At 37.7% G+C, this 13418-nt stretch overlaps 1 protein-coding gene across 1 annotated transcript; it reads right to left on the minus strand.

Moving 5' to 3' along the window:
- Positions 1 to 2623: 2623 nt before the first annotated feature.
- LOC144666820 (tyrosine-protein kinase transmembrane receptor ROR2-like) lies at positions 2624 to 12590 on the minus strand. The gene is made up of 8 exons (XM_078528224.1): positions 12388 to 12590; positions 9689 to 9773; positions 9259 to 9292; positions 8594 to 9057; positions 5274 to 5294; positions 3926 to 4177; positions 3123 to 3419; positions 2624 to 2748 (listed from the first exon to the last, which is right to left on the minus strand). Exons 2-8 carry the CDS (start codon positions 9747 to 9749, stop codon positions 2624 to 2626), a joined length of 1254 nt encoding a protein of 417 aa, XP_078384350.1. The 5' UTR covers positions 9750 to 9773; positions 12388 to 12590.
- Between the last annotated feature and the right edge of the window lie 828 nt (positions 12591 to 13418).

The raw sequence follows: 13418 nt of genomic DNA on the forward strand, positions 1-13418 counted from the left end.
TAATGCGGACGTCCACAAAAGCGTAGTTCCGGTTCTTGTTAAGTCAATAAATCGGGCCAGCGTGACATTTATTTTATCGGCTAATCAACATTCAGCATGTCATTTTTAGTGGGAATTTTACAGGCGTTTAGACTTCGGCAACGATATTAATATCAATGATAGATTGTATCGGAAGCTTTCCAAAGTAAGCGTCTTCTGTAGATGCTAAATAAAAATCGTGACAGGCCTACACCAAGACGGACTCCTACTGTTTATTATTACTATTTGCAGTATTTGCGACCTGATTTTTTAACCGCTGTGTCTTATAAGTATCCCTCTGAGAAGCGTGTCTTTAAGCGATTTGCTTTTTTAATGCGACAACATAGGATAGGAGGCTTTCGAAAAAGGCCTTCTCCTCTGCATACTATAATTATTATTGGGAAGCGTTTTAGGTCAAATAGACGTTTATGACACTCCAAAAGTGTAGTCTGGAGGTCACACAAGTCTGCATGGTTTCCTGCAGTTTGTAGACATTAACACCTCTCCCATTTGCTAAATTATTTTGCCCATGCGGTTTGATTTGGCTGATATCATTTTGCAAGATATGTTTTAATCTCTCAAAATGTTCGCCCTGGAAGGACTTTGTCGGAAACTTTGTTTGAAAGTGTTATTTTATTTTATTTTGTGACGCCGAACCCGGCTGTTTGAAGGTGTGATGTATCTTATCACAAATGACATACCGGTATCTGCGTTTTTCCGGTTTCGTCCGATTCGTCAGAGAATGTCGAAAAAGATATATATTTGTTTCAAAGAGACGCTGTGCCGTATTCGATCGGGCGTTTTGTTGCTTGAACTCGACATAACGGAGGTTTTTATTCCCCTGTTCGCACGTATGGTCTGTCACCGCATGAATGAAATGTAAGATTATCTCTAGGCTACTGGGGTCTGTTATCTGTTATCTGTTTGCCTTGTGTTTATGCAGGTTTAATTTATTTGGTTTTAACTTTATTCTTCGCGAGCCATTGGCTTTAAAAAAAAAATGTAGAATCTATCTCTTATTCCTAATATTTCCTGCGAAAATTTTATTTCACAACTCGCTCCCATCAATGAAACGTTTCCGCTATTAGCCATGTTCAAAACGAGCAGGGGACTGGGTACGAATATTCAATATCGATTGCACTGAAAAACTGGGCCCGTCATCTGAAAGAGCATCCAAAAATTAGTAACTCAACTAAATTTGAGAGTTATTGGTTTAAACGCAAAGGCATGGAACTCTTTTAAAAATCGTTAAAATAAGAGAGCTTTGTATGGCTGGATGGACAGCTGTCCCTCCAATCCATACTAAGCTCTCTTATTTTAGCAATTTCTAAAAGTGAACCATACCTATGCATTTAAACCAATAACTCTCAAATTTGGTTGAGTTACTAATTTTTGGATGCTCTTTCAGATGACGGGCCCAGTTTTTCAGTGTAATCGATATTGAATATTCGTACCCAGTCCCCTGCTCGTTTTGAACATGGCTAATTGTTAATGACAATAGTCCATTTTACAGTAGCCTGCCAAGTGACCTGGCCTTTGAATGGTAGTGGGGCTGAGGGGGACCGTTCATTAATACAAACCTTTCTTTTTTTTCATATAAATAAAAACTAATTAAAAAAAAAACAAAATAATTTAAAAAAAAAAAAAAGTGAGTTCTATATAAAAAAAAGGCCCCCCCCCCCCCTTCTTTCCAAACAACACCAACATAATAAAACAAAAATAAAAAAAAATTCTCACGCCTTGATTATGAATGGCGTGTGCGGAAGCCAACAAAAACAGACACTTCCGTTTTGCACGCGGCTAAATATAACTTTTCTGTCTTTGACATATCCCAAGGCCTAGACTAGGAGACTACCTCTCTGTCCCCTCATCCTCTTTTGCATTGATCGTCTCTCGAAATTTACAACATGATACTGGCTAGACTTTAACCTGCGATCATTGCGACTAGATGTTAACGACAAATCGCAGCCTGTTTTCATTCTGGAAGAAGAACTTTGTGGCAGGATTAAAAGGACAGTGTCACGAGAAGTCTGTTAGTTTCTGTCTCACTCTGCTAGAATTATGAGGGTGCACTCACTGATAAACAGAAAAAAAACTGTCACCAACAAATAAAAGCATAAGTTCATTCTCCAAGTAAAACTGTCAAACTTGAAAACTTCGGACCGACTTTTTCAAGTTTTAGGCCACTTCTATCGTACAAGTCCGTAGCCACACCGCTTTCTAACAATTTTTACGTCAAGTACAGTACATTTTATCAAGGCCAGGCCACTGTTAGTTGAATTCCAATTAATACCAACATCTTTATTGGATTTTCAAGTAGCACTTAATGTTGGTGACACTGCCCCTTTAAATGATTAATTTAATCCATTTTCATTGCACAATATAAACTTAAGAGATATACAAACAATATAAAACAATACAGCTATGTAAGGAAAAAGAGACGTAGTGAGGAAAGACTAGAAGAGAACATTAGAACCATACGTGCTAGTCAGCCATTGATATATAGATTAATATATTAGAACATAGATTTACATGTATAACAGGTCGTTTTTTAAAAAAGCACACATATCGACAGGCTGACCTCAACACATGTCCCGAATTGAGCTTATCTTACCGAAGTTTTGATTTTCGTTTCCATCGCCGCGAACTTGCTGCTACTATGGTTCAGTAGATCTCTGTTAAAATCTGCATCGATCATCAATTGCAAGTTAACGTCAATAGTTACTTCACCTGGAAATAAAGTAAAAAAATACACATAAGTAAACGAAAAAATGAAATGATACACACATTTACGGCCAAAATATAGATAAAAACCGGAAATTATGTTGGTAAAGAGGGAAAATGTGCCATTAGAAAAAAAAAAAAAAAAAAAAAAAGCAAGGCTAATTTTCGCGCCAAAAGCGTGGTTCCACTTTTCTTAGATTTTGTTTCCAAACATGTGGTCAGTTAATATGCCAACTATGTTTTCTCTCAAAGCGCCTCTCTCCATCCAGGTGCATGAATAAGTACCGGCGAATGCTGGGGGTATCCCTACGATAGACCGTTAGGCCTACAGGCTCCAACGCAAAGTTATCCATGTACAACAGAGTTTATTTCAAACTTACCAAACGGCAAGGTTTTTATGACAAAGGTCTTGCTGGTTGGTCCATGCCCATTTTCGTTAAATCCGTTTACTTCAATCTCGTATCTAGTCTGTGCAGCAAGTCCGATAACAACAATCTCTGTCGAGTTGCTTGTGGTATTTGCCTCAGTATACCGCTGAGAGCCAACACTTCTGCATCTGACTCGATAGCCCAGCAATTGTTCTTTATAGCGACTTGGAGGCAGGCTATTCCAGGAAATGTGAATTGCAGTTGAATTCAGAGGATAACCTTTTAGCATGGTAGGAGCCTTTTCAGGAACTGGTGAAACAAAGATTGACAAAAAAACGTTATTAATAACGATTTGAAGGTCGAACGAAAGTCGGCGGTGTATCGAGAAATTAAATAAATATAAAAAGAATAATAATGTTGATGCGTTTAAGTTTATTTTGATTTTATTTAAACAAGCAAAAAAATTCTTATCGCTGTAGGCTTAAGGATGCAGTTAAAGCTTCATAAGAACGCATTGTTTTATTTTTCGAAAAAGCTTATGTTAAATTGATTTTTACTTGTAGCATCAATTCCCACCATCCTCTCTCATTCTACCGCTCGCTAGAGAAAGGACTATATACTGATTATCCCAGGTCACAAAATGGCAAATTGGCTTTCGAAGATAAAATGCGTTCACTTAAAAAATGGTAATTTTCGCAATGTGCTTGCTTTAACGTCATACGTATGTATGCATAACGACCCAAACGACGCCATCTCTACGGAACGTTTTTCATATTTTAGTAACTATCACTTTGATCATATTCGATCGAGTTTACCTCTTGGAGGACATCGAGGCACGTCGCAATATTCCCATCGAACCTTAGGGTCAGTGGTATAACACCAAGGTCCATCCGGGGCACTGCTATCTGGATTGCGACACATGTTGGAGTCATTCTGACCATCAACAACATCTTTAGGAATCCGCCAGTGACGATGAGGACATTGTTTGGTCCATGCCTGACAAGTACGATAAGACCGGGTGATGTTTACATTGCCACGGTAACCAACTCCGACACCATAGTAGCATTCTAAACAAATTAAATTCGTTTGATTAACTAAGAAATGAGATGTGATATTTCTAGCTCGATAGTATGAATTTTCGGACTTTCTGTTAATGACGTTATAACCGGCTGGGGTGCATGGTGGGGGCACACATTGCCTACTCTAAACTCAACCAAATTTATCTCACCTTCATAGTTTTCAAGCAATATTACCCAACTTATGGGATAATATCAGTGTGTTTGCCCTCCTGTCTTGATTTTTCAACAGCATCCTTATTTTTAAGGGTGTTTTGGACCGAAATTTGGTGCTACTGGAGGTTTTATTTTTTTGGTTTAGTAAGACTGTTTTTTCATGAATAGTTTGTTCCTAAACCTTATAGAAGTTTTTGCATTCTTATATGTTCCCCATTTTTAGACAAATTTGTAGAGAGGATTTGCGCCCGGTGATTTGAATTGAAATTTAATCAAGATAAAATAAAAAAAATGAATATTATGGCTGTTTACTACAGATTTCAATCTCAAGCATATTTAACCCTATTCAGACCGCGCGCTGACTTTGAACTCTTATAACTTTTTTAAGATTTAACCAAACACTGCCAAACTTTCTGAGTTTTCCTTAAATTTATCTGGTAATAATTTGGTAGGGTTGGATGATGTGTCAGGAACTTGATATCACCATGGCAACGGCATTTTGACAGGCATGTTTCCCCAAATTTGTAATTTTGCGTGTTTCTGTTAATAAAAATCAACTTAAATGGAATTATTTTTACATTTTTACGGGATTAAAGCACATTTTTATTAATTTTAAGTACTTCGCAGAAATTTTGGGTGGTTTTCTGGCATTTTGGTAAAATTTTGAAGTCCAAGATGGCGGATCCAAGATGGCGATGTGATGTGACTTCACCATCCCACGTGACGTATACCAAAAGAAAGATGTTCGGACATACAATACATCCTATAAGTTTCAATGTGATTGCTTAAATATTCTGGAAGTTACATGGGGGGGGGGGGGGGGGCTGTCAGGTCAAGTGTATCTCATCAATTATAGTGTTATTATTTTAGTACTGTGAAAATACTGACATTAATTTGCTTAAATTACAGGAGAAAAACTTTAAGAACAAACCTGTACTTCTTGTATCATCACCTGTGGAAAAGGGAAAATAATAATTATGTCATGCATTTGTTCCATTATGTACTTGAGACACTCAAATATAGGAAGAAATATATTTGAAAGAAACACACTTGTCAGTAAAACAGATCATCACTAGAAAGATATTACTTTCCACAATCTTAACTTTTTTTAAAAAATTGGATTTTGGAAAACTTTGAAACGATTTTAAAAATTATTCCAAAGTTTTATAGCACATACGCTGACTTCTAAGCTCGAGGCTTCTACGAGGATGAATGACGCACTGGGCATTTTACTGACGGATATTGCCCGACAAAAATTAATATTGTACTACGTAATCCGTCTTATCAAAAACGACACAGGGGGAGTTAGTGTTGGACTTTGTCGAAGGACACTTGTTCAAAGGAAATCAAAGTCTGAGCTCACTTTCAAGGTCAATAAAATCAAGACGAGTACTAAACTGAGCGCAACGGCTGACAATCGGCGGATCGGCAATCAGATTACCTTCGGAGACGCATAAAAGAATGGGTTTTGTTACTGTGGTTGGCTAAACATCGTTGAACTCACTAATTAATCGTTTACAAATGATCGCTGAAGTCACAGCAAATCAGATGACATAGTACAGCTATATCTCACAGAAATTTGTTCCGCATTTGAAGAGCTGGCGAATAGTACTTGGGGAGTTGAGCGTCTCCAAAACGTTGATCTAAAAATCTCGAAAACACTTGAAATTAGTATACGTAATTGGACTACATGCTGTCCAATTTGGAAATAATTTGATGAAAAAAATTCCGAGGGCAGCCAAAATTGGACGAGGCCGTAGGCCGAGTCCAATTTGGCTGTCAGAGGAATTTTTTGAATCTAATTATTTCCAAATTGGACAAGCATGTAGTCCGGTTACATATTAATTATATAGCTTGTAGTCAGTCAATCCAGCATAAACAATAAACATATGTCCAGAACGGGAAAAGCAATCAACAATAGTAGGCATATTAACACAGCACATGCAACTCACTCAAAGCATTGTCTTCACAGATCAAACTTAAACAAAACAGTGCAATTTTATTCACCTGAGTTTGCGAAGCTTGCTACAAAGTGAGTGAAAACACTGCATCAATCAATTAAAGTCGTAAACAAAGTGTCCGAAGAGCGTAACAACTTCTTGAATCTGACAAACTCCTTTCCACTTTCTCGTTCGTACTTCATCGCCGTCTTTTCTTTTCGAATTTCAGCAAAAAAACGAGAAAGAATTGGATCTAGCTCATGGCTATGAATATCTGACAGATTTCTTGCTTCGCTTCGCTGCACTTACGTTCACCCAAGTTTTGTACTATTTGAGGTGTTTTGCTCTTGATTTTTGCTTCTTAGTGTAGCTAGCTCCTCTTCTGACAACGTAGAAAATTTCTCTTTGTTGTTAATATTGCTGAAAAGCTCAAAAAGAATGGAAAAACGTAGCAAACTTGCCTCTGAATTCCGCCATTGTCAACTAAGACAAGTTTACAGGGCTGACGCTATGCTTTGTGCTAATTGGCTAACATCCGTCACATGTTGTTTTTTCTTCGATTTGATTGGCTGAGACAAAACTGTCCAATTTTTCTTAAATTGGACAGTTTGTGCATTTTACCTCAAAGTCCTAATTGAAACTATCCAAATTTAATCCCAAATTGGACAGTTCTCAGAAATTAAGGAAAAATAGCTGCGCTGACAATATAGGATTTACTGACAGCTATATAATTAGTCACGAATAATTTTTTTTTTGCTTGTTTGTTTTCGACTGGGAGTCTCGAAATTTTTGCTGCATTGTTCAGGTGTCTTAGATTTGTCTGCTTTTTTTATTCATTTATTTTTTTATATAGCCGAGGGTCTTAATTCAAATGAAACAAAAAGAAGCAAGGAGATTCATCTCCGAGTGACACATGCAAAGATGACACGCTGCCCAACAATTCAAGTTTTTCAACGCATTGAGTCCGACTAAACCAACAGGATCGCAAGTATAATTTATTTTTTCAATTTATAAATGAATGTGGATGACTCGATTAACTTCGAACATTCGGATAGTTAATAAATGCCCTTCGCCAGAAATTTGAAAATTGTAGTACTTGTAAACAAACCCAGAATTTGGTACGTTGAGACTACATCAATCAATTGGCGTATTTTTTGGCGACGCACAGCTTCATTAACGTATTGTCATACATCATAATCCTTCAAAAGAACCAGTCGATTAAGATAGACGAATCGCCCGAGGAGTTATCCAACCCAATGACCAAGCCAATCGAAAGCTAACCCGGGTGCTAAACTTCGATGTTATCTCAAACGGCCAGACAAAGCAATTTTAATTACATATTTTTTAATTAAATATTTTCATTCAAGTGCCTTCATACAGCATGAGAGGTTTGTTTGTATTTCGAAGAAGAGAATGAATATTCGAGCTTGCTTATATCTGAATTCAAGATTAAAGTGGGGCTGATAAATATCAACCTATTCTTAAAATTCATTATCGAAAAGTTAATTAGTTCTTTGTTATCTATAAATAAGGTTTGGGCTTCAACGTCCCTAACCGAGGTTGAATCATGTGACTGAATGGGAGTCTCCAGAAAGACCATATTTGATAGCTATTGTAGGAGTAATCCATAGCTTCAAGTTGCAAAATCACTTCGCCTTTGAAACGAAACCAAAAGTTGATACATCCTTCTGTTGACATGTTTCTCACTGGGGAGGGTATAAGTAGTAGTTTTGACACACGTACTTAAATGTTGGTAAATCGTGCAGAAATTGTTCCGGCTGGTAACAGACAGATCATTTTAAGCAAGCGAAATTGGTATCTAATTTTATATTCCGGCTAGTGATCCACAAACTAATCGGACTCAAATAAGACCAGACTGTAAGTGAAAGTCTGTTCCATTCTTTCGACGACGGCGAGCCCTGGCGAAAGCAAATCGACAAATTAAAAACTTCTTTTCGGCGAAATTCCAGAAGCAGTTCCAACTTCCTCGTTCCTGAGATGCCGTGTGTGAATTAATACATGGAAGTCTTGGGATTAGTTTTCTCTGCACTATTTTTTTTTGTAAAACGATTCAGTTCTCAGTCTCAGATTTTCAAACAAGGTTCTCGGCTCGTCTTGGATTTTACCATTCGCCATGCCCCCCACTTATGACCACGTGACGTTTCCACTTAAAATTTTGTGTAAGGAAACAGATTCAAAGTGCTTGAGCTCGAGATTATCAAGTTCCTCGTACGTTTTCCACGTCATCCACGCTTTTAATTTTTAGTCAGGAAACTTTATAAAGACATTTCAATAATTAAGAAATACGTACCCGATAGTGGATAGTATTGATAACATTCGGGAGCGTCGCCTCCATTAGAATCCTCATATAATGAGCAATTGATCATGTCCATGTCGAATCTTGGGGCTTTTGCTGCTGCTTCTCTGACAGATATCATTTCTGCCTTACACACTTCTTGATCGAGATACTCGCATGTTCTGCGGCAAATCTTGCGGGCTCGAGGCTTGTCAAGTGACATTTCGCATGGCGGAAAATGATAACGGCAATACAAGTCTCTCATCAGTGGTCTGCACTTGTCAGCTATATTAAACATATCGAAGAAACTTCGAAACGAAGAGGTTTCCCATTCACCGTACCTCAATGTGCCACTATCACCAAACACATATAGACTTTTAATAATGTCGTTGCAAAACCCGTTTTTAATAGTGTAGCTGTAAAAAATGCAGGCCGCATTCTTTGCAGAAGCAGTTACTGGAGGCACCGCCTGTACGCAGCTGAAACAAAAACGAAAGAAAAGTTATCAAAAGAAAAACGCAAAATAGTTTAATTAAATTACGAACACAACTGTTGTGTGTCTCTTTGTGAGCTTCAACTGTTAAACTTTATCAGCTGTAGTTTTCACATTTTTACATTTATCTGGGAGAATTAATCGAGTGTGTCAAATTTTTGCATACATTTGAAGTGCCTACATGTACCTTGAATTTGTGTCCACTTGGGTAAAGTTATTCCCTGAAAAAAGAAGACGCTTTCAGTGGATAATCATGAAATCCATATAAGCTTTATCATATAGCACTATTTATATTCTGGGGCATTTTTCCGTGCAATTTACCAAGAGATTGTTGTGTCCTGATAATCTGGCATAAAAAGTAAATACAGCTTAAAAAGACTTTGGTAAGCCAAGTGGACAAACAGACCAGTACTCGCATTGTATCCATTTTTTATGCACGTGGAGGACAGAGGTGTGCTACAAGTTACTCCCCCTTGATGGGATGGCATTCTACCACGAGTCCAAAGCATTTTCTTAAGTTTCGTGATTAATTAGACCATAGAAATACTCGGTGCATTGCTTAAATATTTCACCTTTATAGGCATCAGATTCCTCAAAATCAAAATCCGATCACCTACCACAATGAACCTTGTTGATGCACAAAATGACAAGAATTCCAAGGACTTGAGCTGTTTCCATGGTTCGTCACACGAACACGACAATCTACATAGGTAAACAAATGATTCAAAAGAACAACGATGTAAAGGACAAAATATTCATGAAGATTACTACAAGATATTTAAACTTTAAAAATATGGCTTCAGCCTGATTAGCTTTATGGTTGCGCTGAAATGTGTCTAATCGTCCGCGCGAATGAACACAAAAAAGGGCCCGATAAAACGATCGATCGTTCAATCGATCGGGTCAGGTTAATTTTTTCTTCGCGAAAGAAAAGAATCATTTAAATTTCGTCTTAAAGAGACTGTGTCACGGATTTTAGTGACCGTGTCACGGAACTTAGGCATAGGAAATGACCATCAAATTCGTTAAAATATATAAAATAGCTTCTTAAACCAGTAAAGGAATATTTAAATAACGCACCAAATGCAAAAGAAGATACGGATGCCCAAAGGTGTCGAAGATTGAAACGGATTGCGATCTATGTTTTTGAAATATGGTCCGGCGGAACGTTAACAGTTTTCAAAGTTATTCATGTCTGCTTGTAACTTTAAATTATAACGCCCGGGAAACACATTTTGCCGCAATGAAGCTATGGTTTTGTCATTTAGAATCATATAATTACAGTCGAACCCCGCTATTTCGAACTCGGTTAATTCGAAGTCCCCGCTATTTCGAACGAAGATCGAATTCCCTTGGATTTACCCTTATTTTTCCAGTCAATTACTATCAGCTATTTCGAACTCGGTTATTTCGAATTCCCCACTATTTCGAACTGATCGTTCGTTCCCTACACCTTAAATCAACCCTGTTATTTCGAACTTGTCAAAAACAGAGTACGTACATAAGAGCACAGCTGGAAACGTATTGCATTTTATTTGAGCTCGTGTTGCGTAATTGGTGACTTAACAATGCTTGACTCACGTGTAGTGTCCTGCTAAGAAATTCCAGCTGTGTTTTTTAATTACAAAACAAAACGCAATCGAAACTCTCTCACGCTACAGTTTGTTTGCTGTTGAGGGGGCCGAGATTCGACGGCAAACAAGCCAGTTGTCATTCACGATCGACAAAAGTATTAGAAAAAACCAAAAACAACAGAACATTCAAAGATTTTTCAATACAACAGCATCTGCTGATTTATCCGACATATAATTACTGTATTTTTATTTAATCAGTGTCTTTATTCATACTGTACTGTATTTTATTAAAAAATGATTCATTGTTACGAATTTTACGCTTCCCCGGTTATTTCGAAACCCCGCTATTTCGAACTTTTTTCCATTTCCCTTGGGACTTCGAAATAGCGGGGTTCGACTGTAATTTCTTTGCAAACATTTAGTTTCATAGCGAATATTTGGCAAAATTTAATAACATAAAACTAACTTAGCCGTGACACAGTCCCTTTAACCCTTCAAGTTCCGAGAGTGACCAACAACAAATATCCCTACACGATGTCAATACTTCATCAAAAGAGAATATTATGAGAATTAATAAAATAATAAGCAAAGGAAGATTGCTTTAATCTTTTAACATAATCTCCCAACTAATACCATAAGAAAATGTGCGGAGATCAATAAGGAGAATTTGTATGTGGACGTTGTGGCTTGAATGGTTACAACTGTATGAATTAAAATGGCAGTTAATTAACGTTGTGGACTCGGTCATCGTGACACGACACGTCTGTTGTGGGAAACATGTAAATAATCATAACCCTTGCCTAACTGTTGCACGATCTCTTAGTTCGCCTTGCCATAAAAATAATAATTTTGACGTAATAACAAAAGATAAGCCCAAAGTTAATCTTGTAGAAACGTCATTTATTTGTCAACGCCATGTAAGCATAAGTCAATCGATATGGCTTTATCCGCGCACCATGCAGACTTTGGGCGACTTAAGGCGACTTTAGGCGATTTTAGCTTATTTTGTCCAAAATTACGGGCGATTTTGGGCTATTTAAGGCGATTTTGGGCGACTTTAGGCGATTTTGAGCGACTTTAGGCAATTTTAGGTGACCTTTTAGGCAATTTTAGGTGACCGACTTAAGTACAGTTGTGGTATACATGTACATGGGAATCATCATGGTACACCATAAAGCATTGTTACAGAAAATATCTATACTATTTAAAGCGACTTAGGGCGACTTTGGGCGACTTAAGGCGACTTTGCGCGACTTTAGGCGATTTTGGGTCCCAGAGTAGGCCTATTTACTTTGCTAAATTAATGACCTTCAGGCCGGTTAACGGGCTTGTATTTGTTTTCCAGAGAAGGAAATAAAGTGTAAAACGATAGTTTATTAACGAAATGCACAATTTCCTAGCTTCTTTACATATATTTTGCATCGTGTTGTTATATATTAGACATAACGCATGTGCTTTGCTATAGAATACATCGAAAAGTTTAACTACGCATTCGTCTGACCCCGGAGTTGGATCATCTCCATATAAATACCGATTGAGTTTTGCTGCATTAAGGCCATACAAAGATCGAGTCCCTTTACTAAAACCGAGGAAGCATCATAAGAATGGACTAAACGAAAAGAAACGCTAAAACGAATTTAAGTTGCAAATTATATTCATCCTTATTAACCTGGTTGGACATGTACTGAAAAGACTAGCGTGTTTACATAACTAAAATACCAACAAACTCTGGTTTGATTTACCTTTTCCATTGAATGCTGTTTATCCTTCAAGGCTTTGGCTGTGTGAGGACCGCTGCTTACCGAAACTTTTTGTATTCTTTGCTCGGTTAGGACGAGCTGAAAGCAAAATAAAAAAAATCGACCAAAAGGCAAATACTGTAGTTATGTCAAGGCGTGGCGTCGACCTTAAAAACTGAGACAGTGAGGTTACGTCTGCGCAGAGGCGGAAATCACGATTCAAAAGGGGATTCATAAATGGTTGTTTTATCTCTGTTGAGGTGTCCAACACTATAATTTTGAATAAGATGTTCAATCAGCACAGTTGGTCTGATAAACGATATCTCTGTTAGTTTTTGCTACTGTCAAGAAATACCGCTGTTGCATGACATAAATAATAAACTTCACCAAACAAGCAAATACTGTAGTTATGAACAAGACGTGACATCGAAATTTACGGACTGAGACAGTGAGGTACCTCCGTGCAGAGGCAAAATCAAAAGATGAAATTATGAGGTTTCATTGTTTATCTCTGTTGAGTTGTCCAAGAGATATTTATTCAGCACAACTTCACTAATGACAAGAGCAAATGCTGTAGTTATGCCAAAACGTGACGTCGACCTTTACTACTGAACCAGTTATAGGTTATCTCTGCGCACTGTGAGAGGCGGAAATCAAAACCCGCAAGATGTTTTATTGTTTATCTTCTGCTGAGATGTCTAACACTATATTTTTGAATAGGATATTTATTCAGCACAATTGGTTTGATGTACGTTAGCTCTGTTAGTTTTTGCGACTGTCATGGGTTTTCGCTGAACTATGACAAAATAATAAAATTCACCACGAAGCAAATCGATACGTACTGTTGTTATGTCAAGGCACGACGCCAACCTTTACAAACGGAGACAGTGAGGTTACCTCCGCGCAGAGGCGGAAATCAGGAGTCAATCGATAGTGTTTTGTACGCGCACCATGCGGACATTAACCCTATTCAGACCGGGGGGGGGGGGGGCTTTTGAGGCCCGCGCTGACTTTGAACTTTTATAACTTTTTTA

The sequence above is a fragment of the Oculina patagonica genome, chromosome 9, assembly GCF_052425735.1.
Source record: "Oculina patagonica isolate OP01 chromosome 9, crgOcupat, whole genome shotgun sequence".
Lineage (NCBI taxonomy): Eukaryota > Metazoa > Cnidaria > Anthozoa > Scleractinia > Oculinidae > Oculina > Oculina patagonica.

Excerpts from the sequence above, each read along its gene's own strand:
- LOC144666820 (XM_078528224.1), bottom strand. The coding sequence starts at position 9,749 with ATGGAAACAGCTCAAGTCCTTGGAATTCTTGTCATTTTGTGCATCAAC. Across the intron at positions 5,295-8,593 it reads TCAATACTATCCACTATCGG|GTGATGATACAAGAAGTACA; the intron begins GTACGTATTTCT and ends CCTTTTCCACAG. Across the intron at positions 2,749-3,122 it reads CATAAAAACCTTGCCGTTTG|GTGAAGTAACTATTGACGTT; the intron begins GTAAGTTTGAAA and ends CTTTATTTCCAG.